The 25,332-nt window shown below is 42.1% G+C and overlaps 1 protein-coding gene across 1 annotated transcript in view; it reads left to right on the top strand.

The window, feature by feature from the left end:
* The window catches only part of LOC109432158 (calexcitin-1), a 173,219-nt gene that overhangs the window by 99,412 nt on the left and 48,475 nt on the right, over positions 1-25,332 (top strand). The window contains exon 2 of the mRNA XM_062846123.1: positions 16,552-16,680. Within this exon, the coding sequence (XP_062702107.1) occupies positions 16,620-16,680 (61 nt within the window). The 5' untranslated portion in view covers positions 16,552-16,619. The remainder of the gene's footprint in view (positions 1-16,551; positions 16,681-25,332) is intronic.

Here is a 25,332-nt window from a genome sequence, read left to right as displayed (position 1 = left end):
GCAGAGGCTCCTGAAATGATCTCATAAGAAACACTTCTTTAATCCAGGATCCAGGAAGAAATTCTCAAATGAATGATAGGAACAACTCCTGAAGGAATAACAGAAAAAATATTCAGAAGAATCCAGAAGGGATTTCCTGGATGAATCTTAAAGAATTCCTGGAGATATCCCAGAAGAAACTCCTGGAGGAAGTTGGTTTCAAATTCCTGGAAAAATCCCGGAAGGAATTTCCGAAACGACTTCGGAAGAAAATCCTGGAGGAAACTTGGGATTCCTCAAAAAAGAAATCCTTCTGAAATTTCCCAGTGAGTTTACTGGAAGTTCCTTCTGGGACTCCTCAAGTCCTTCTACCTTTAACTAAGATTTCTCCAGGAGCTCTTTCTGGAATTTCTTCAGCACTTCCTTCTAGGACTCACCCAAGAGTTCCTTCATGGAAAGGCATTCCAAGGTATCCCGGAACTCGTAGAGTAATTGCAGAACTCTTGGAGGAATTCCAGGAAGAATCTTAGGGGATTCCTAGAGGGCGACACTAGTTTTCCCAAGCCGAATATCCCCAAAAACGCTGAAAAAAGTCGAAAAAAAAACCGGCAAAACCTGCAAAACTTTTGCGGGTTTATGCGGTTTTTTTTGTGTATTTTCGGCTGTTTTTGGGGATATTCGGCTTGGCAAAACTAGTGTCACCCCCTCTGGGGGATTCTCATAATTCCGGTGGGAATCTGAGAACGAAGTCCGGGAAGAATCTCGAAACGAAATATTGGAGAAATCCCAGAACGAACTCGTGGAGGAAACTCAGAATGAATTCCTTGAGGGACTTCCGGAAGAATCTCAGAAGGAATTCCTGGAGAAACTTCGGAAGGAATCTCTGAATTCTAGATGGAACCATTTAAGAATTCTCAGAAGATACTTCTGGAAATACAGTCGGGACCCACTGGTTGGTGGTTTAATAGTTGGATTGCTTTTTAGTAGGGCATCCGTTGGTTTGGTTGTCAGCTAACTAAAATGCAACTGGATGTCAAAATTCACTGTCAAAACGAAAATGACAACCAATGTTCTACGCCAAGGAATGAGCAAATTAGTTTTGAGCCTAAAACCAAATACATATGTTTTTCGCTGCTGCAATTTGAGTAACCAAATGCATTTTTCTTGCTTTTTAGGCAAGGGCTTTCAGAAAATCGGCACCCTAAACATTTTTGAAGACAAGGTGTAAATAGTGGGCCGGTCTCAGCGAGAATTACCCAGTTGATAACATTTCATTACTCTGAATACGAGACGACTTTAATTATAGGGGGATCTTTCAGGGTATCTTAGAAGAAATAAGTGAAAAGGTAGAGCCATCTTAAACATTCTGATTCATGTGGTTTCGTCATTCATTAGCATAGTTTAAAGCTTCATAGGAACACCGTCATATTTTCATTCAGATTGTAACTCACTTTTCTTCTCGGCAGCTGAAGCCCAGTAATACCAGAAGCTTATTCACCTGCTGATGAGAACACATTTCAGGAAAAGCAATTGAAAGGGTTCCATCCTACATAGAAGGATCTCTTTGCCAATGAATTATTAGTGTTGATAAGAAAGCCTGTGAATTACCAATACGATCTTTCGAAATGTTGTTATTGGTTTCAAAAATTCAAATACTCTTTTGCCATCTTACAACTACTTCTGGTACCCTTGCAACATACAAGTAATCCACAGCTAGAAAAGATCCGGATTGCAAAAAACCGCACTTTTAATTATACAGCCCTGAGAAAACTTAAAGGCACGTACGAGCTTCCAAGCTCCCAGGGTGGATTTCAACGCAGCTGCTGCTCTCCTCTAGTTAATCAACTTTGTTCCACTCGCTTGCTCGCCTGCCAGGCCAGTAGTCAGCAACGAGTGCCACACTCAATGTTGAAAGTAATTTTCTAATGACGTTTGCGTGATTGGCTCCAGTTTTCTCCCCCGGAGGAAGAAAGGTTTTCCCGTTTCTCGGAATGATAAAGTGGTGTGGCTCTGGCGGTGATAGAGCACGTTTCATTAAAATTTTGGTACTGCTGTTCCTGGTAATTCGGATTTGGAAAGGAAATGTAACGAATGATACATATATCTTCAGCAATTTTAGCGCATTGCTATTTTTTTTTTCAATATTTTATCAGGAGGAAAAACAACACGAGGAAACTTAAAGGCAAGCATGACAAGCGAATGACAAATTCCTTTTATCCTGGGTGTCACTCCTTGTCTTTCAGGTGGACGTGCAAAAACCCGGAGCATGAACGGAATTCAATCAGTTCCGGAATATTAATTTTCATGGTGGTGATGTTGGTGTCTGTATGACATTCTTTTGATCGATATCCAATTTCTTTGAACGGTGAACTTGTTTTCACTGTTTCATCCTTCAAACAGAAGAGGCCGAGACCCTAGGAAAGCTTCGATTTTGCCGCAGAGACGGTTGGAATTTAATTCATGTCAGAGAGATAGAACGGAGCTCGTAATACATAAAACATTACTGTGCGACACTTGAAGCACAACGAGATCCAAATTTTCTCAGAATATGATTTACAGTTACACCATAAATAATGGTCGATTGAACAATGTAGCTACGTTAAATAGGAATGTAGACAAGCTATGGGTGTATTTGCTATCCTATCAGTCATTGTGGTTGTGTTTTGATTAATCAGTGGCATCTACAGGGGATACTCAAAATAACTGGGACTGATAAAATTTTCACTTTTCTAAAAATGTTCAACTCGCTTTTACATTAACTTACGCATATTACTTAAAAAGTCTTTTGAGACAGCTTTGAATAAGCATACAGACCTGCCATAAAGTGAACACTTTCAATGTAAAGCTTTCAACGTACTGAGCAACCGAACACGTGGCATAGTTTTGTTCACACTTCGGCCATGAATAGCCTGAAATGAACATTCTCGCTTGCTCTTACAGTACACACTCCCTCACTTCTAGTACAGTTTATGCAAAGAGCTAATTTCCGGGTGACAAGTTCAAATTTTGGTAATTGTTTCACCGGCTGGCTTAATCCATTCGGTTGTTCAACAAAAGCTGGCCTAATTAAGATTCATAGCATAAAGGGCGCAAACTTACATCTAGATGAGCCTGGCAACCAATTGTGTACTGTTTTGTGCCATTTCACGGGTCGTTTCGGAAAGAAACTTTTCACTCCCTTAAAACTCGTAGTTACAGGCGTGCGGTGACTACCTTCTATACCAATCTAGATGATGATGACGTCCCACTATTTTACGAGATGCCATAAGTTAGCCCCTTTAACTACCATCGAAGCCCCCCGAAAAAGGACCAACTTTCGGCATTTCATTTCCCGGTGTGTCAGGCAGTGGAATATGTGAGTGAAGTGTGCCGTCGGACAGGAAAAATGAAATTACCTACTGGAAGCATGACGTCTCACAGGAGAGTTTTTCGGATAATGTTAACAAAATGTGAGCTGGAGAGGTGTTGGAAGATGAGGTTGGGATGTGGCCGTGTGCGGGTGGTGGCAGCAAATCTTTTGTTTCTTTATTACTCTGAGGACTTAGCAATGAGAGCTGAATTGGGGCGCATGGAAAACGCTGGAACCACCTGCCGGCAAGTGGTTTATGGCGAGCCGTGTCTCACGTGGAAGTTGAGCGAAATATTTACATAAATTTTCATGAAGATTTGCATGGTTGAGATACGAGCACATGGTGGAATAGGTTCCTTTTGTACGAAAATGTATGACAGTAGAGGGTAGATTGAATGGTAGATACATGAGATAAAGTATACCGTGAAGTATACACTGGTGCATTCTAAATCTACCCATTGTTTGAACTTTTTTGTTACATTTTGTAGCGGACATTATCTTTCTCGTAGATTACATACTACTATAACTGTATCGTAAGTTTGCTAATATTCTCATCGTAACGTACCTAGTCAAACCACACATCAGTAACTGTGACTTATGTTTGAATTGGCAATGCGATCGGTATTTATGTAGATCAATAATACAATCAGAAACCATCAACAACACATCAGAGAGATTTTGAAGGAGAAAAACACAGCGCGGGCGGTAGGTAACCCGAGCAAAGTCTGATAGCAAATTGAAAACTAATTTTGATGTTGTGATATTGCAAATTTTGATAACTCAGGTTGTTGTCACCATAACGACGGTTTTAACGGTTAAAACATCAAAAATGAGAGCAAAAAAAAAATGTTCCTGTGACAGCAAATTGAAACCATTACTGCTATCGATGATAGCAAATTGATAACTGTTTTTGTTATCAGCGCAAGAAAAATGAAAAATCGTTAAATGTAGAGTTTTTCGGTTGATATCAAATCACTAAATGCAATAATACAATTTGTTGCTGAATACAAATCATGTTTTCGATTTGCTGTAATTTTGTTGTTGGACTTTGCTCGGGAATGTTGCAGCAGCAACACACTCGGAAAAACGTGCAATGATGCAAACGGAAGAAGCAAACCTGTTTATCTGAGACTATCTACTAGCGGAAGATCAAATCATTTCATAAAGGCTTCGTTCCGCAAACCGCTGGAGCCTCTTAACAAAGCCTTTTAAATGAGGTGATTGAAAGGTGAAGGCAGCACCTTGATGAGCATCTGAACCGCACTTGTACAACTGAGATGAGAGGGTTTGTGGTTTTGGTGAAATAAAGCAACGTCGCTGGGATCTAAATTTCAGTGTAACAACTAAAACACCGTGTCATTAATTGGCTCTGTAGCTAATTTGGAAATACAATGTCGCCTGCAAAGTCATACTCCAGCTCATCTTCCGTCATCTTTCACCTAAAGTTGATGAGATTGTGGGAAATTATTAAACCGGCTTCGTTGACGGCCGCTCGACAACCGACACCGTACGGCAAATTCTCCAAAAAATATCACGAATACTAGATCCCACCGCCTCACCTGCTCGTCAATGTGAAGGCGGCATACGACCGCACAGAGCTATGAAAAATCATGGACGAGTACGGAATGCGGAATCTCCGGAATGCGCACTAGACTGATCAAAGCGACGATGGACGGTTTGAAAACTACGTAGGGTGTTGCGGGCGTTCTTTCCACTTTGTTCGAATCTCGCTGGAACTACGATGGACTCTCATGCCTGCTGTTTAACATGGCTCTGGAAGGCACCATTTTTACGAAACCTGGTCAATATGTCTGTGTTACGGATGACATGGATGTTATTGCTAGGATATTTGAAACGGTAGCAAAACTGTACACCCACCTGAATCAGAAAAAGACGGACTGAACGTGATTATATTGAGGTACATGCTATTATACGAAACGGCGAACGACAGGTCAAGCACAGGCGTCATTGTAACGATGGGATCCTTTTCGCGGTGGTGGAAGACTTTGTCTTTCTTGGATACTTATTAACAGTGGATAGCAACGTTAGCCGTGCAATACGAAAGCGAAATCACGTCTTCTATGGGCTCCACTAGAACCTGCGAGTATGTGACTTTATGTGACTGCGAAGAATGAACGACAAACTTGCTGCACTCTACGGCGAACCTAGCATCCAAACGGTGACATAAGCAGGAAGGATTCGATGGACAGGGCATGTTACGAGAATGTTAGATAACAATCCTACAAAGCTGGTGCTCACAAGAGATCTGGATGGTACAAGTAGACCTAGAAGCAGCGGACCATGTGCAGAGGTGGGTGGACCATGTGCAGAATGATCTGGCAAATTTTGGCCGCGGCCGAGAATAGAGGACTGTAGCCATGAACCGAGTGTTGTGGCGGGAAAATAAATGAATCAGAGCTTTACAGTGCACGGTTGACGAATTCTGCTGCTATGTATCAAAGATAATCCAATAAGATATCCAAAGGAATAACTCTCATCGGGCAACTCTCGCAGTATGGTTCACCGGACGCAGCTTCACCACGAGGCATTTACAGTCCTTTCTCCATCGGAACTTGTCGATATTTGTCCTCTCTGACAGTTTTAGGGTATCTCCACTATGATTGTAGTCGAGGAAGTGTAGTAGGCGTTGCCGCGTGCAGACGTGCATGATTCATTTTGGGAAGACTTGCGAAAGATTGGTGTTGGCGCGTTAACCGTGGTCAACTCCGGTCGGGTCGGGTGGACTGTATCACTCAGGGATCGGATGAAAGGAATAACACAACACTCTGTTTCTGCTAATCACTTCACTACTTTACTATTTACACTACACTTTACTGTTCACTACTCACTACTCTGTTACTTTGGGTTTCACTTTACTATGCACTCGAGTTATATTCGCGGTGGTTGAAACAATACTGACTGAGCGGTCGAACTTGTTGCATATTTATATACGCACTTTTTTCGTCTGAAGCATTCGCGCAATATAGCTACACGTGTTTCAGACGCGGGAGGAATCTTCTCGAAGGAGCGCAGGTTGAACTCACCACTCTGCTGTGGTGAGTTTCAGGTGAGTTCCCACACTGGCGACTGTGACGATGGTGGGAGCCTCTCACTGCCACTTACACTCAGAAATAAAAGTATACACAGAATTACTATTATTTATGCATTTTGTATTCGCATCTCTCTCACTCTCTTTCTGTTTTCATGCTATCTGCCGTTTAGCCTGGGTTGAAGAGAAGTGTTTCGTCAACCCAGGCGAAGCAACAGATAGCATGAAAACAGAAAGAGAGTGAGAGAGATGCGGATACAAAATGCATAAATAATAGTAATTCTGTGTATACTTTTATTTCTGAGTGTAGGTTGCGGTGGGAACTCACGGTCGCAGCGGCGTAGGCAGGGTGAGTCGTGTCGAGGGTTACATTCTGATGATTGCGGCGATTAGTAAACCAAAGGAGAGAACAGTTGGAATGAAAAGGCAGGTTTTTCCTCAGTATGGCAACACCAGCGTCGGGCGTCCTATGCAATTTGAGTCGCACTCGCTTGCGGCCTGTTCCGTACGGAACAATTGGGTTCAAACTTAGTTTCGCGTTGATGGAACGGCGCTACGCCATCCGGAACTGTTTCAGGGTCTTGTGCGTGATTGCATGCCGGTGTTGGCGGGGTTGGTCATGTCACGCAAGCGGTGAAAAAGTTCGTATCAAAAGTGTCATCAATTCCGCGTTTAGCCATTCGGTTGTCTTTTGATTATGAAGTGTTGCGGTGCGACTTTGATTGACCCCTTTTTGACGTAAACTACGTCTTACGGGAAGTACTGGGTGTAAAATGAAAATCTAAAATTTTGCGACCGTCACGAAAAATTGATAGGTTTTGAGCGCTAATAACTCAGCCGTTTCACGACCGATTTTCAAAATTTTTGCACCGATAGTTCACAAATTTATCTACGCGTTGAAATAATTATAGCTAACTATTGATTTTCAACAGCAAACTATTGAAAATTTGGGAAAAGTGAACACATGTTTTATCCAGCCAATCACGTGCGAGCACAAGTTTGCGATTTTTCGTCGAGCATCACCCAGTATAAAAGATTACTACTTCTTCCCATCTTCCTCCATTCTGCATCGACTCCTCGAGGGGAACGCATCGGAAGAGAACAGCCCAGTACCTCCGTTTGCATTATCGCTGCTCAGTATACTTCCACATGCCGAGCACGGTGGTTGCCGACGGTCGCGAGTCGTCGCGTCGTCGTGCCTGGCCTGACGCGGTACAAGTGGAGCTGCTGACCAGACCAGAGGGGAACGCATCGGAGGAGAACAGCCATAGTCATTCCGAGCGCGGTGGTAACTGTCGGCGGTTGTGCGTGCGTCTTCGCGTCGGAGTGCGCGGCAGCACGAGTGGATCTGACGAGACGACCACACAGCAGGGTCGCCAGGTCAATTTTTGAGAAATCTGGATGATTTAGGAAGTTTTGTCTGGAAAAGTCTGGATCGTGTAAAAAACCCTACAAATTCCGGGAAAAGCCTTACAAATTCCGAGAAAAACCTTACAAATCCCGAAAACAAATGTCTGGATCTTCCAGATTTTTGCAAAATGAGACCTCAAAAATCTGGATAAATCCAGATAAATCTGAAAGGTTGGCAACGCTGCCACACAGAGCAGTTTTTCCGTTTGCATGTTCGCTCAGTATTCTGTGACATGCGGAGCGCGGTGGATGTCGACGATTGTGCGTCGTCGTGCGGGCGTGCGGTGGTAAAATTTAAGTAGCCAGCCGGATGAGGACTTTTCATCGTCGGATGGAAATGATGTAAATTAAAACAGCCCTTCTGAGGGCTATAAAACTGTCCCACAAGAGAGAACGGATAATTTTCCAGGTTACGGTTTCAAGTGAAATTACTGAGATGGCTAATATAAATGGAAGGAACAAAATCAGCAAAATTTGTACGACTTGATTGAAAATATGTTCAATTTCTTCAACTTAGAAAAATGATTACTTTAATGAAGAAAATGAGCTTTGTTAAACAGTGTTGCCAAATTTGATTGAATAAGTACTTTAACCGTTTAAAATGTGCAATACTTAACCATGATATTATTAAATTATTATTTATAAGTATTAAACTTTTAATAAATCTAGTCTACCAATTTGCAAAAGTATGATTTGCATATTAAAATGAATTTGATGAACATTAATCAAACCAATATTGCAAATAAATCCTACGGCATCACTGATTCTTACCCCTCTCTCATCGAACCAACCACGTTCGAGAGGGGAAAACGAACCGCCTTGCCGTATAAAAGCAAACTGCTTCTTCCCATTTTCTCTTATTCTTTGCCAACTGTTTGACGGGCACGCATCAGCGGAGCGCTCACTCCACTTCCTTCAGTATGCTTTGGCAAGCCGATCGCGATGGTCGATGGCGGTTGCGCGCGAGTGCGTCCGCCAGTGCCGCGAAGTGTCAGTATCAACCGATATTTAAAGCTGAAATTGAGATAGGTAACCATTCATTTTTCCATTTACCATCGGAATATCAATTGACTAGCCTCTGATCATTCAATTGACATCGGCTCCAGCCTCAGTCAAGGCACATATCATTCAATTGAGCCCCAGCTCGAAAGCATAAATGTGTGGTGTTGAAGGTTCAAAGCTTTTACCATCGTTGATGACGTCAAACCCGACATCAACCTATCATTCACCTATTTTTATTTTGGCTACCAAACCAACTTAGACCCAATAGTTGATCGATGTTGGTCCAACAGTGGCCAAACATTCGATAAAAATTGACCCGACTTTGACCCGACATTCGACATTTTTTTCTGTCTGGCGGAATTTTGCAGGGTTTTTCGTGTCTCGTGCCAAACTACTCATTCGAATGACAATTTATTCAATTGAAAAGGATTCGCTTCTCATTTGATAGGTGCTCTGATTGAATGAAATCGTTTTGAACATAACTAGAAGGAAAAATGACTGAACAGATTGGTTGGTTAGTGTTCAAATGAATGAATTGAATTTTTGCAACACTGGCGTCCGCTTTCGCATCGTCACGTTTTGCACAGCATCGCCTCGCAAACCCACCATCGGAGTCAACGCCACCGTCGCCGTTCTGGATTTCGCAATCATAACTACCGAGTTTCACCTTTAGTAAGCAATTAAATTTAAACAGCCCTTATGAAGGCTACAATTCTATATTTTCTGCAAGAGTTGATTCCGCATTAAGTGAAGACATGTAAATGCCGACATTTTAAAACCATCTACTACGCGAGTGCGGTAAAATTTCATAAAATGGGGTGCTTACGCTACCACGGCACTGGAAATCTAAAATTTTACGACGGTCACGAAATTATGTCAGATTTTGCACGCTTATATCTCTGCCATTAATAGTATTATTTCCAAATATTTCATATTAATCGATTGGAAATGTATGTACGTACCATTTATGACAAATAATCAAAATTATTGATTTTCAACAGCAAACTATCGAAAATTTGGGAAAAGTAAGCCGATGCTTTAACCAGCCGATTCCGTGCGAGCACATTTTTGCGTTTTGCCGTCAAGTTAAATTCTTCTCATCTTCCATCATTCGTTCATGACCTTTCTAGGGGATTGCATTGAAGAAGGGCTAGCCAGTTTCTTCGTTTGCGTTTGCCAATGTTCCTCCACAAGAATGAACCGAATAATTTTCTAAGGAAAACGAAGCGCCGGGTCAAAAATAATGTCAAAATCGGCACAGTCTCAAAGCCGGAGTAGCGGAGTAGTGGAAATATAATTGCTTCTTGTAGCATCCATGACACACTCCATATAAATTTACAAAAGCGAGTTGATCGCAAATTTCCAATAATTTTTAAACTTAGAGAAATTGCAAGTTTAATGAAGAAATGAAGATTATTTCTCAACCAAATTTCAATTAGTATTATGCCTGCAAAAATCAAAATTCTCTGTGCCCATTTTTACCGCAAAATCTGGAAGAAAGCTACTACGATTTCTAGAAATTCTTTGATAAATAATAATATATAGGCAATTCCAGTCATCAAATTAGCAAAAGCTTTATGATTTGCATTTTTGATTGATCTGTTTGATTGCAAAGTAAGCTGTATGGCATTACTGATTCTTACCCCTCTCTCGTCAAACTAATTCTTCTTCTAAATCTATCAAACCAATTCTTCTTCTTCTTCTTCTTATGGACGTCCTAAGACAAAGCCTCGTCGCTGTTCTGACTTTTGCTGCCAGAACAATGAAATTTGTTGAACTCACGTGCAATAATTTGACAAAATTCTGGTTCGAACAGCCTTTTCAAGGGCTTTATCAAATTTCTGAAAGATGAAATGGCAGATTTTCCGATAAAGTGACGCTGGTCACATAAGTGTCAAAACTGCCGAATTTGGAAACCTACTATAGTATACTAAGCAAAATGCAACAGCATTGTGCGGAAATTAAACTGTGTCTTTTCATCTGGTCGTGTCTCTGAATTTAGCGAGTGCGCTTTCTTCTTGCGCTACCATCAACGCAGTTTATAAGGGATTTCCGCCGGCTTCGCTTAGGCTTCAAACTGTGGATAACTGACACTGAGGAAGATTACAAGTGGTAGTCGATACGCGTATCTGTCAAAGGATAAGCCAAATAGGGCGGAATTAAAAGGTACAACACTTATTACACTCATTTGAAGAGGGTATTCTGCTTTGAGAGTCGGTACAAGTTCAAACTATTTTGTAATTATTTCCAATACCGGAATTCACAAACTTGCAGCATTTACCTTGTTTCTTATGATATTATTATTTTTGTTTATTCAAACTATTGATTCAACCAATAACAAACTGCTTTACGTAGTTTACGTCATGCGGTTGTGTCTTGTACACGCCCCTCTAATTTTTTTTTTATTTTTTGCGCTTTTGGCTGATATGCCATGACAAAAAAAATGCAGGTGGTTCCAGAATCAAACAGTTCGGACTCGCCCTTGTTTTGCAGGATTTGAAGTGTTGTTTATTCTAATGATGACTGACGCTGACGCAACGGAGGTGAGACAAGGAGTAAGCCTGACAACGCTGTTAAGGTGTTTTAATGGGGATGGCAGCACTACCTTGGAAGGTTTTCGGTGGAATGGTTCTGATTCAGCCACCTGCTCCGGTGCGCCCAGAATTTGCAGAGTCCTCACTGCCGAAGAATTCATTCATAGCCTGGGATTTCCCCAGGCCCAAGGCTTCATGTCAACATTCGGATCATGTTGGAACTCGAGGATATGGGGATATCACCGACATCAAACCGCTTTCTTTTTCTTCAGGTGAATATATAACGAAGCCACACCTCAAATTTTCAAAAGCACAAATCTGAAGAACTGAAGGTTGGTTTGCGCTGAAAAGTTGATCGATTGGTCACCACCAGCGGGTCACCAATCGATCAACTTTTCAGCGCAATTCATTTTTTGGTTCCTCAGATTTGTGCTCTTGAAAATTTGAGGTGTGGCTTCGTTATATATTCACCTTCAGATCTTGCACTCCTCGATCCACGAGTCCACACCTGCCTCCTTGCACGGACGACACAAGACTCCCCCTAATCACCTCCTTTTTATTTCTTCTGCTCACTCAATATTTTTGCGATCAACCTTTTCCGCCCGTCTATAGCAGCCAACTTCAGTGCAGTCACCGCAATCGCCACCCAAATTTCAATGTGCGTTCGACGATTGGATACCTATAATGTTTGCTTGAATCAAGTTAGATGTTAAATATTCTATAGCTTCACAATATGATGTGGGATATTACATCAAAATTCAATTGCAATTTTGTTACCTTTCGGTAACAAAGTAAAAGTGACTACTGAATAAACAGGACATGTCTTTCCAGCAATTCTTCAGTATAGCTATCACCTTTTTACTCCCGGATTCCTGGATTAAAGCTGTTTGCAGTAGCATTAAGATGGTATACTTTTTCTCCGTGCTGGTGCGTCCCTCACGTATGCATAAGCAGTATAGGAATCACGCTTGGTCCGGCTTCTCTATCTAGGGTGCCTGTACCAGTTATCGCACTACCTAAGGAAAACTACTTCTACAAAAATAAGAAGAAGACCGACGAATGTCGTCGATATGTCAAATGATAGATTTGTTTTCATACTTCACTGGAAAAATATAAAATCTGAGTCAAACCCACTTTTACTATTTATTACGGCGTGTGCCAATGATAGGAACCCTGTACCAGTTATGGACATACTTTTTAATTTCGGTTCCACTTCGCACTATTTACATGCATTCCTTATGGGATTTGCCATAACTGGTACACTATGGCGAAATAGGGTGCAAGGAAGCCGAAATTTTAAGGAAAATGATTTATTTCTATCATAATTTGAGCAAAATGTGAAATTTGAATGAGTGCAATGAGTTTCTTGATGATTTGCATCGTTAAAAGTTGAAAATCAACTATGGCGAATTTGAGGTACTATAGCCATAACTGGTACAATGAGCCTAGTTAATGTTTTTTTTTTTGGTTCCAACGCCCTGATGATTTCTTGAAGCCGTAAATCCAAATCTGCCCCCGTCTCCGGTGGTGTTGTAACACACGCTATGTCCAAAGGGAAGTATTATGAAAAGTGAATGTACCTCAAAGTTTATTCTCTAGAACTGTATTTTTGGACCTCTAGATTCAGAATATGTGCGATTTAAAATAATCCATCTTGGGTTTTTTTTCATACATTTTTATATGGGATGAAATTAACCTTAAAATGACTTTTTTCGCCAATTGTATGGAAAAGTAGAAAAAAAAAACAAAAAAATCGAAAAACCCAAGATGAAATATTTTAAACTGCACAGATTCTGAAACTAGAGGTCCAAACCTACGATCCTATGAAATAACATTTGAGGTACATTCGATTTTCATAATACTTCCCATTGGACATAGCGTGTGACATTATCTGAAGCCCTGATGTAGATGGTTTCTTACAGATCACCATGAAGGAAGGCGACTTTCACGTCCATGGTGGTGAAATAAGAAGTTCTGGCGGACGACTACCGCAAGGATGTGCTAGTATGGCTAGCTTCCTGATTGTGATAGCTTGGCTACCAACCGAAGCATACGTTTCCACGTAGTCCAATATCGGTTTTTGCAGGAATCTTTCCGCGATAAGCGGTATCTCGTCCGTTGTCATCCTCTTTGAAATGGAAAACCCACTTGAATTTCAGCTGCTTCACTAACTGCCACGCCTGGTTTTTTATTCATGTAGCTTTGCTCGTCCTGCATGGCTCGCATTCAGTCCTCTCGAACGTCACAAACAGGTTTCAGGAACATCTAGTTAGTATTGTCGTAGCGGTTGAAACCCGAAGTTTCCCCACGCCCGACAATCGAATTTTCTCAAAATCCATACGTCAAACCTAACGTCAGACGTAGTGCGCATCCAAGCGGACCCGCCCCTCTATCCAGCGCACTGTGTCCGACGTACGTCTGACACACGGTTTAGGAGAAACATCGATTTTCGCGTGTCAAAAATTCCGATTTTCAACTGCACGAACAATAAGGGAATGCGGCAGAGGTTGCTTGGAAACCAGTGGAATAATCTAGCAACTTTCCGAATTACTTGCGCTCCCGTTCGCTTCGTCTTGGCGACTCTGCCTGGGCACCGAGTGTTATTATTGCACATGTCACTAGGCTTCTCAAACATCGCCGGCTTCCATGATTGTTCTATCTACAACCGCTACAGGTTGTTCCACTGGCTCATCTTCCACCATTAACTCGTCCTAGCGTAAAAGTTCACTTCGTCATAAGCACTAATTCCCATCACATAAGACGAAAAATAAAAAAACTCGACCATTATTGGTCGGTGTTAAATTAGACGGGAATCAGATAAAAAACCCTATGACGTTGGCAGGACAATTGGTCTTCGAATGGACATTTGATGGAAAGGCATTTATTGAACAAATTGAATGAATGAAGATTCCTCGAGACTTAATTCAAAATTATACTGTTTCAGATTTTCTGGCTGTTCTTGTCTGCTAAAGCAAAGACTCGCGGTTGACGAATTTGTCAACCACCTCGAAAATATCCTCGTTTACTGCTTCACGGGTACTACAAATTCAATGCCGGTGAGAACTTGAGCGAACAACGTTCTGCTATCATCAACTACTGTTGTTGCCTAAATTAATGCCACAACCGCGCCGCCGAGAACACGTCAACAACACACATATGAGGAAAAGTTATTTCGACACGCGTCCCCTCCTTCCTCGAGCAGCACCGTGTTTGGAAAAATGTTGTCGGAAAACTTTTGCTTCCCTCACCAAAGAGCAGACAGCAATTTTTATTCGAATTCATTATATCTGGAGAAGGTAAACGTGTATTTCCTTCTTCCGGCTTCGCAGCGGAATACTTCTTCCGCTCACTGTGGAAAAAGGCGTGTGTGAGTGTCAAGAGCAACAGCTGCCAAGATCCTAAAGAATATAAATGCTATCCAGTAGCAGCAGCAGCAGCAGCTCCGAATCGGACGTGTTTTATTTTGGCTTTTGGCAAACGAGCAGTTGAAGTTAGCCTGACGGGCCTGGATTGAGTTTTGTGGCTGCTTGGCTGCGTAGAAATATGTATGCGAGATACTGGGAACAGGTCAAGGTTATTAATTTTCTTGAATGGAGGCCAATTTGTTATGTGGCGTTATACTTTGCAGTTATAATCACTGGAAAAGATTGTTCGAAAAGGATAAAGATTTGCTGGGTGGTACCGAAGAATAATGAATATGAATACCCACTGTGTCGATTCTATTTTAGATGAAAATGGCGTCTGTTACGTCAGATTGCAGGTCAATGTAGGAACTGACAGTTTCTAGTGATGTTTATGAACATACATATTAGGCAGATATTTTAGCAGGCTCAAAAGCACGGTTCAGGGATAAACCAGAGTTGTGCAATTTAAGGATGGCTAATGCCTAACGATACTCATTCTGACCGTCACTTCAAATGACAAACGCCGTCCATCAAAAGAAAATCTAACCACTCCAAAGCAGCTCAAGCTAACCCTCGTTTGGGAGAGCTCCTACATCCAACAGCAGCGATGGTCTTTTCGTTTTGAAACACACAATGAAACACGAAGCTTTGTCTGCTTGAATTTTTGCTTCACATCTCATATGAATATGAATATGGAACCCGGCGTGCTATGTTTGTGTTTTTTGCACCCTGCAATATTACTTTAGCAATTGACCTTCATCCGGGCCCAAAAGTCACACTATAGAATAATGATACACTCTCTTGATTTTATTATGAAACTAATTCCTTGTCAGAATCTTTTCAACCACCTGTGGGCTTCATTTGTTAGTTTAAATTCCTACCTTTACTGCCATAGAAATAAGACCGGGTCAATCCCAAACAAATCCCAAACCCAAACGTACAAAACGAACAATAACAGAATGGAAATCTCCATTTTGCTCGATTATCCCATTCCCTGAAGTGGAAGTTGAATTGGCACATGGACACATTTTTTTGCTACTATTCGCAATGGCATTTCTTTCTCGATTCTGGTTCTGCCTACCAAACCAACAGTTCGAATCCATATTGGCAGCGTCGTCGTCGTCGTCGTCTGGAGGATTGGAAATTTGAATAAAGCTGGTTTGCATCATTTTTCGTGATCGGTCCCGGACCAGTAGAGTGAGTGAGAGAGGGAGTGAGAAATGAAGCAAGGCCGACGATGTGAAAACGCACTCGAATAAAGCCAAATTGAATGGATTTCAAAATAAATAAATAATGTTTTCATACGAATTGGATATTGATTCGAGTTCTTTCACTTTTCAACTCTGGTTAACCAGATTGGTACGAGTGGTTTACCGATAACTGCCTAAAATATGAGATAGTAATAATTTAAATATCGCTCACTTCATATTTAAACTAAGCAGTTGGGTTTCAGGTAAAATATTAGAAGAATATCTTATAACTTTCTTGTTCAAAGCTGTACACAATGTCTTCATGAAATTATGCCTCTAGAATACCACTTGTGATATAATATTCAAATAAATTTCTGATAATTTATCTATTTACCCATTATTGGAAAAATACATGTTTATTAACATTTTTAGAGTGATGTTGCGGAAAACAAATTCCAATCATAATGTCTGGTACAAACAAATTAATTGAATTCCTGGATTGTATCTGTATCATTTTCTGCAAAACTTTTGAATCGATGCGCTCGTACGATCCATTGTTATTTTCATAGTTATGCATCATACGATTCACACTTCTACTAAATCGTTTGTTTTTTTTTTTTCGGTTTGCTTGTAGATAACACCATCCACCAGGGTCTTCCTTTTTACTGAATAGTGAACGAATCCAACGAAACAACAACAACGATGGCCGCTATCTCCGAATTCCGCAAGAAGAAGCTGCTGTATGTGTTCCACGTGTTCTTCGGTAAGTATCGAATCGGTATTTTTACTGATCCTCCAACCATAGGGGGAAAATCTGCCAACAGACACCCGAACAGGAAGGTCCTGATAGTGTGGAGTTAAGGTCGCGTTCTACAGCAACAAAAAAAGCCAGGACTACTCTCTCCTCGATCCATTAAACACATTCCTATGGTCGCCAAACCCTTCGTCTTTCTGGAATCACCAAGAAGGCATTGCTTCAGAGAGGGGCTAGTGCACATCGCACCCTCAAGGTTAGCATGATGGCGCTTAGCCAGTTTTCCGAGTGGTCCCCACCACTCACTTTGTCCTCGGAAGGCGGGCAGGGTCAACCCCACGCTCGCGCCCAACTGTTTTGCAGGCATCAAGAACTGATGCGTATGTGCAACCAGATCTGACCTGCTGAAGGCAAGGGTATCACTACCCTTCAGGCCCTACCAGCTGCACCTATAGGTTGCTGACAGTAGGGTCTCCACTTGCCCCGGCCCTCACCGGGGACCCCTTTCAAACCATGGGTTCGGATCCAATCCAGTAGCCGACGCCAAGACAGCAACATAACCAGGACGTTCTCTCCACGGTCACTGAATCGCTGTGAGGGTCGATTTCGACCACAGGGTACCGGTATGATCTAGGGGCTGTTCAAAAAACCAATGTAGACCAAAACTTGTGTCCACCAAAAAAAATGTCTATGGGGCGTAGACTTTGGCCAGACCCCCCCCCCATCTCCCCCAAAAAAGTCTACGTGGTTAATGAACGGCCCCCTACGAAGCCGACTTGGAACCGCTGGACCACCTCTTGTACCGTATCTGAACTAGCCATTCTCCGAGTCCACACGCCACCTCTTATGTAGCACCAAGACTATGTGGGTGATAGCCGTTGAAACGGCATTTCAGCCAAACTCATCCATACACATTCTCTGTAAAAGATTACCCAGAGTTGTCTTCTCCCCGCAAGCATGCAGTCACGCATTGTGCGAAAACGCGGACACACGAACAAAACGTGTTCCGCCGTTTCCTCTAAACAATCACAAACCGGATATTGTGGAGAGTCCGCTTGACCGAAACGGTGTAGTTACTGTCGGAAGCAACAATGGCCTGAAAGGACCTGTATTAGGTGGAATGTTATTTTCCCATTGTGCCTGTTAATTCAACAATCTACCCTTTGGAATCAACCTAATCTACCTTCCTTTTTGGGACTGTCCCACGCGCGCTACCATTTGACCATGGAGACCATCCTAGTACTCCTACATATGCCTCTTATGCCACGAATTTCGAAACACTCTATGACATCTCTGATGAGGATGCCGATAGGCAGCATACCACAGATGATGCAGAGAGCGTCGTGTGACACTGTACGGTACGCGCTTGCAACCCTCAACAACATCGTATAAGTACTTTCCAGCTTACCATGGTACCCAAGTAACACAGATTGTTATATAATAGTTGAAAATTTACGTTTAATACTAATTCAGTTGTTCATTTCTTGTTATATTGACTTAATATCGAACACTTATAAAATCAAAACAGCGCAAAAAATGGCGGCTTATAAAACATCTTACAAGTTATTTCAGATGTATTCTAATACAGTTAAAATACAATTAAAATACATCAGCGGTACGTTCAATCCACCGTTTAAATGACAATTAGTTATAATTAAGTGGTTCGCCAACAATAAAATCTTGCAAAAATCCTATATGATACAAACACAATGACTGGTTGTAATTAAGCTGCTTTTAAGTAATATAACTTGCAGACGTCATTTATACTTCATATAATAGATATATGTTTAGATTTAGTTATTTTATGGCGATATAACTTGAAAATGTCATTGTCATAACAAACTTATGAAAAAAATCAATGGGAAGGGAATCGCTTTACCTAAACTGACAGGTAACAAAACAAAAATATTTATAAATATACTTCGCTTTTCAATCCCAAAAATGAATCCTATGAGATGAATTCAACTGCATTTTATAAACTACTCTGATAGACTCTGATGATTAATTTTGTAATGGGATTAACTCGGTGGAGATAGTGATGTTTTTCCTGCGCTTCGAGATTTATGGTAAAACATCTCTTTTTACTTCTCCATAAATAAAGCGCCACTGACTTGAATCAAAAATGTAACATAGATCAGCTAAATAATAGCCCTTCATAAAGATTTATTTTAAAATCATGCCAACAAGCAATATGGCAGACTATCCAAATAGCTTACAGTGCCGTTCAAAATATGTTACAAATTTAATATTTTTTTTAATCAATTCTACCCGATTCATTGCGATATACTGCTAATGCATCAAATGGCATTTGAATATTTAAACACTATTAATACTTGCAACTACAAAAATAGTTTGGTTTTATAACAAATTCGAGAGATTAGAATATCTTAGTTTTATTTACATAATGCAAATGTGTTCATATGTTTGAAAGGCACTGTAATCTGAAGAGTCACTCTGAGGAAAATGCGTATTTCTACTATCTTTGATTTGTAATTAAGTTGGAGCTACGTTTTAATTACATCATAACAACAATTACAAAATAGAGTGTGAAAGATTTTTCATAAACGTTTATATCATGTATTGACGACATTTCTACAACTTACGTACAATTACCTTGGCCTTTCTGCTTTTGTGGACTACATTACAACATTGAAATAACTAAATTATAACTTATTCCCTAATGAGGCCAGATCTGTCAAATGCCAAAAAATGTCAACAATTGAACCGCTTGTATTATTTATGGCCCTTTCGTTTCGTTTTACTCCACGGGATTTCGAGTGGACATTAAATTATTTACCCGGTCAACACGTCCATAACGCGTCCGCGGTTAGACGGATTCCACGAGTAATTCCCTGTGCTTCACATACGGTAGTAGCTGATTTGGTACAATCCGCAGTTATTAGAAGTGCCGCTGTTTCGAAGTGAAAAAAGCTACTTCAGAAAGAAGACAAATCCTCCGAGGATGATGATTAGCATTACAACTCCAGTGCTGCTGAGCGGTATTTCGTTCTATTTAAAGAGGTAACAATTGAACCCCTGTAGTTCGTAGATTACGGGCGGTTAATACGGGTGGACCACCGATTAGGTTCAATCTGCCCTTTTGGCAGGCGGTTAGCGCATAATGGTTAGCGCACCCGATGTAGTGAATGTTAATCCTATTAGGTGAAGGTGTTTATTTTGAGAAGTGAAACTGCAAGGAAAGTGGCATGTGGGACGGGAACATTTGTCAAGTGGAACCATCGCTTTTACAATAATCTAATACTACCCCTAAAAAGCGAGATACGAGAAAGTAAATACTGGCTGCTTTCACGATTGCCGTGAGGTTTGATGTTCTAATAGTGTTATTTAATTGTATTATCAATATATTCCAAACAGAATAAATACTATGAGCGAAAAAAAATGTATTTTTGTAACATGTAATCCGTCAACATAATTAGAGCTTGATTTTGACCAAAGATGTTTAGCGCAACGCATATATGGCACTTATAAATCAAATTTCAAAATATAGATTTGCAAAGATGTTTTCTGTGTTACTTGGGTAGTTGTCGGTACTTAACGACGTATGGCGGTATGGTATGGTATGGCGGACTAAGGTATGGCGGCCCGGTGTGGGGCAACCGGGCCGCCATACCTTAGTATGGACATCGCAACACTAACCAGAAGCTTACGCTTACTGGCGTAAACCACAGAGCTATTGGAAATCATCCGGGACAGTGCCGCAATAGCTGTGGAGGCTCTTGTGCAGGCGCAATCAACGTGACTACCGATAGTAAGCTTAAGGTCGATCACCACGCCCAAGTGTTTGACGAAGCGCTTCGACGTTATAGTGCAATTGCCTACACTGATCACCGCTTGCTGCTCCGACTCCCGGTTGTTCACAACCCTCACCCTACCCCTCACCTCAGTTTTGTGGTGAGCCAACTTCAGTTTCCTGGATCTCATCCACTCCTCCACAACCTTGATCGAGTGGTTAGTAGTCAACTCCACTTCTTCGATCGATTCACTGTAGACTTTCAGCGTAATCCCCTCAGCAAAGTTGACGATCTCCACCCCCACCGGGAACTCTAACCTCAGCACCTCGTTGTACATGACATTTCATAACACCGGACCCAGGATGGAACCTTGCGGGACTCCTGAGGTTATGTGAAAACACTTCCGACCCACCTCTGTGTCGTAAACTAGTACTCGATTCTGGAAACATCTTTCGAGTATCTTGTACAGATACACGAGTATCCCCAGACTACCGTCACTACCGTCACGAATGAACTTCATTGTTTAAAGTGACGTTAATAAAACAGGCCCAGACGAGGCCATCGGCAACAGCTGGCCAACTGGCACTCTTGAACGCGTTTCCTACATCCAGAGTCTCTACTGCACAGTAGGGAGAATCTCCTCCTCTCACGCTGGAGCACTCTCCCGGTGGTTTTTGTAACCGACACCATAGCGTCTATGGTCGACCTCTTCTTCCGGAAGCTGTATCGGTTATTCGAGAGAGCATTTACACCCTCGGTGTGCCTCAACATTCTTTTGAGGATGATCTTTTCAAGCGCCTTCCCCGCCGTATCGATCAAGCCTATTGGTCTTTATGCCGACGGGTCTCCGGGTGGTTTCTCCGGCTTTGGCAATGTAACCAATTTCTGCCTCTTCCATACTTCTGAAAAAACTCTCTCGCCAAGGACTAGGATCTTGACGCGGAAAAAGCCTCTCGATGATCCCCTCCAACATCTCTGGAGATTGCTCTGTAGGAGCCATTACACCTCCCGTCACCCCCACGGGTTCACATCGGCACTCTGACAGAGACCCTCAAAGCAGGCCTTTTTGCTTACCCTTATCTCAGTCTTCAGCGCGGCTTTTGCAACGACGAACACCATCCGTCGTTCGTTTCGCTTTTCCTCTGATCGTGCTCGCTGAATCCGCCGCCTAGCCCGTAGGCAGGCGCGGTGCAGACCCACAATCGCGTCGGTCCACCAGTAAGCTGGTGGCCTCCCATTTCTAGGGTAGACTCACCAAGGCATGGTCGCATTGCACGCTCGCGAGAATACCGATACCAGCTCGTCGCCGATTAACCCAAATAAGTTTCGCTCACGGCAGCGTGCCTCCCTACGTATCCCTTCGTCGAAGTATGACGTCTTACACCAGCAAGGGCTTGGCCTTGGCCTAGTCACCTCTTTCTCTACCCGCTGCCGGCTGTTGTTCTAGTCGATACTGCAGCGAATCGCCAGGACCCGCTATTATCATCGACCTTCACCTTGTCAGCACGGTCGTCATACAGCCCAGCATTTGCGTGAACTGCTCGATCAGCCACCACAGAGGTGCATAACAACTACAGAAAAAGACCCCTTTTACTTTGGTTACCACGAAGCCCTTATAGGAAGAAGACACCAACTCCTGAGCGAGGTTCATACCGCCGCCATTTTTCTGGACCCATCCGTGACCCAGTTGCCGTTGCCGGCGGGTGCTATGTAGGGGTCCGCTATGATGCCGATATCCGCCCCCACACAGACACCGCAAAGTTGCTGAGCTGCGTGATTCAGGTTCAGTTGCGTTACCTGCACTGTGATTTGTTCACTGCGGTTTTTTTGAAGGCCGGGCACCATGGACTACCTGCTGGATGCCTGTTGTTCACGGATTTCCCGGTACAAATCAGGCAAAAGAGTGGACCCGTGCCTTATGTCCTTTGGCACCGCAACTCCTGTCAGGGCTTTTGCTGTCCCATGACTTGTGTCCTGATTCCAGACACCAGAAACAAACCTCCGGTGGCTCGTGGAAGGCCAGATGAAATACGCAGCAGCCTAAATTGATTCTCCCTACTTTAAAAAAGTTCACACCCGCCACAGGTACCTGAACCAGGGCTACCAGAGTCCCTTCCGGCCCCTTCCGTAGCCGAACGGCTGTGGTGGCCACCTGCACGTCGCTCTGTTGCCGCAGTGCCGTGACGAGCTCTTCCGCTTCGGTGACCTCGTCTAGGGTTTTCACATCCAGAGCCCTCACCTGTACTTCTTCGCCAAAGACCTCTTCCGTCAAGTTTTTGGCTTGGCGTCGCTTCGCATAGCCTTCTAGACGTCCGAGTACTTAGCCTGTTCGGTCTTGGGGGGCATCCGTACGTCACGCTCCCCCTTCGTACGGGTTTTTCCTATACTTAAAACATAGCTTGTCACACTTTTCAGAACCCCCCCCCCTCCTCTACGCGTGACGTACTTTATGGATGCCCCCTTGATGACGAGCGCGTCGCCTTTATCGCGCTTGCCACCTACTTTTACTCTCGCCGGTTCCACCGATGCTGCAGTTTTCGCGAGTCTCACGTGATCCTGCTTGCTGCTGCTCAGCCACCTCGATTGTGAAAAGCTCGTCTCTATACTTCCACCGGCAGGCTAGCCGAGGAATGGATTGGTGATTTTTTGTTGAATGAAGAAGAAGAAGAAGAAGAATGATGGTGTTTGGAAAAAAATCCTATCCCTACAACACAGGGGAAGATTTTATAATGCCTCTATAAAATCTAAAACAAAATCTAATTAAAAACGGTTTGATGTACGGTGTTAGACTTTGGACGGACTACATATTGAACGTATAAATTTAAATTTAACATTTTTTTCTTGATAAGGTACTTAATTTGTAGTCCGTCCAAAGTCTAACATCGTACATCAATAACCGTTTTAAATTAGATTTTGTTTTAGATTTTATAGAGGCATTTTAAAAACTTCCCCTGTGTTCTAGGGATAGGGATTTTTCAAAACACCATCGTTCTTCTTCTTCTTCTTCATGCAACATCAAATCACCAATCGGAGCTCTCACGCTGGAGCTGCGTGCGCATCTACCATTGAATTATTTGCTGCAAGTGAAATAAAATAAATTTTGCATAATGAATCCTAGTGAAAGTACTGAGCAGTTAAGGAAGTTAGCAACAATATAACAATTCACTGTATTAAGAATTGTTATATTGTTGTTAACTTCCTTAACAGCTCAATATTTCCAATGGGATTCCCTTCACTAGTGGCTTCTCTAAACCTATCAATTTAATATCTTGGGATTTTTCAAAATACTTCTCCAGGTGTTCAACCATTAATCATCTTCAATTTACGACCCCACCTTTTCCCAAGTACGTTCATAATGAAAACAGCCCACTTTTCATTTTACTGCTCAATTCAAGAGTGATGAAGAACAGCTCATAAAAAAATCATATTACATGTGGGCTTTCCATCAAACAGCAATTTCATTCACCAGTTTCTTCATTGTCTTCGAAAAAAAAAATAAAAACAAAAGATCCCTTCTGGTTGCCACTCGGCTCCAGTCGGGTGGAAAATTATAAACGACAGTTTGCTGTTTGATGTGTGTACGGAAACTTTTCTGTTGTCCTTCCGGGATATCCTGTCGTTCAATATGATTATACACATCATGCAGGCTCACGTTTGTCCAAACACGGGGGTCTTGCAAGAATGGCACTACGCTTCACCATATATGTGGAAGTGATGGATAGTGTGACAGTAAGAGAAGACAAGCGAAGGAAATGGTTTACTTTTGCGTGACATAAGTTGTGTATCGTCCCCAGCTTGAAACGACAATTTTATTACAGCATAAATTCGATCGCCAAAAATATTCCGGCGTTTGATTGATTCCGGCTTCCTGCTGGGATGGAATTTTCGTAGAAAGGATACGAGACCAGTGCTTTTACCACTGGTATGCTTATACCTGATACCGACAAAAGGATGATGGATTTAAAATTTCCGTAGCAAGGGGTTTCTTACCATTTGTTTAAACACCATGATACCATGCTGAAACTTTAAAGGGAAGGAGGTATGAAACCGAAAACACTTCATATAGGTAAATTTATGACAATTGGGAAAATTTTCGCAGTTTTTCAGCATTGTGGTTGGGGATGAAAAACGACACTCAGCAAGTAAGAAGACACATTTCCAGTTCCATGTCATCATGCCCTGGCGAGACATATGGGAAATTTATGGCTTCTGATAATGCGCGGCTTAGCGCTGGGGTGCCACGCGATGCCGAAGAGAAGCTCATCCTTGAGCTTGAAACGATTATTTACGTTCACCTGCGGATTGATGGTGGGGTAGCCTAATTTCAAATTTTGCTTTCTTCTTGTGTGCCTGCAAGTGATATAAAGTGACGTTTGTCAATCTTAATGGTTTATCACAGCAAGTAGATGATTATCGTGATCAATATCCAGAAAGTCCTGTGGGAATAACTTTAAAATATTTAGAATCTGTCCCTTTCAGAAATTTATATGACTTCCCTGTTAAAAATGCACATAAAGCTTGCACAGGAGTCCTACACAACATTCCCAGGACATTGGTTCAGTATTTCCTTCGGAAGGAATACTAATCAATCCTTCTGTGGATTCTTCAGAAATATTTATAAAGATTTCTTCACAGAATCTCTCAAAGAAGCCAAGGATGGGAACACTCACTTGCAAAGAGTTACATTCACTTGATATTTGCTCAGCTCAAAAGCGTGCAATCAAGAAATGATGTATGGACAACTTTTGCATTTTGGTTTTGTCTAAAACTTTGCCGAATAGAGTAGGGGTCGCACACGCATACCGAAGTCGTGAGCGAGCTGCGAAGGCAACTCTCCACGAGGTGAATGTAAATTACACTCACCTCGTGGAGAGTCGCATTTACAACTCTGTCACGACTTTGGTATGCG

This window comes from Aedes albopictus, chromosome 1 (genome assembly GCF_035046485.1).
Source record: "Aedes albopictus strain Foshan chromosome 1, AalbF5, whole genome shotgun sequence".
NCBI lineage: Eukaryota > Metazoa > Arthropoda > Insecta > Diptera > Culicidae > Aedes > Aedes albopictus.
This window is presented reverse-complemented; position numbering and strand designations above follow the sequence as displayed.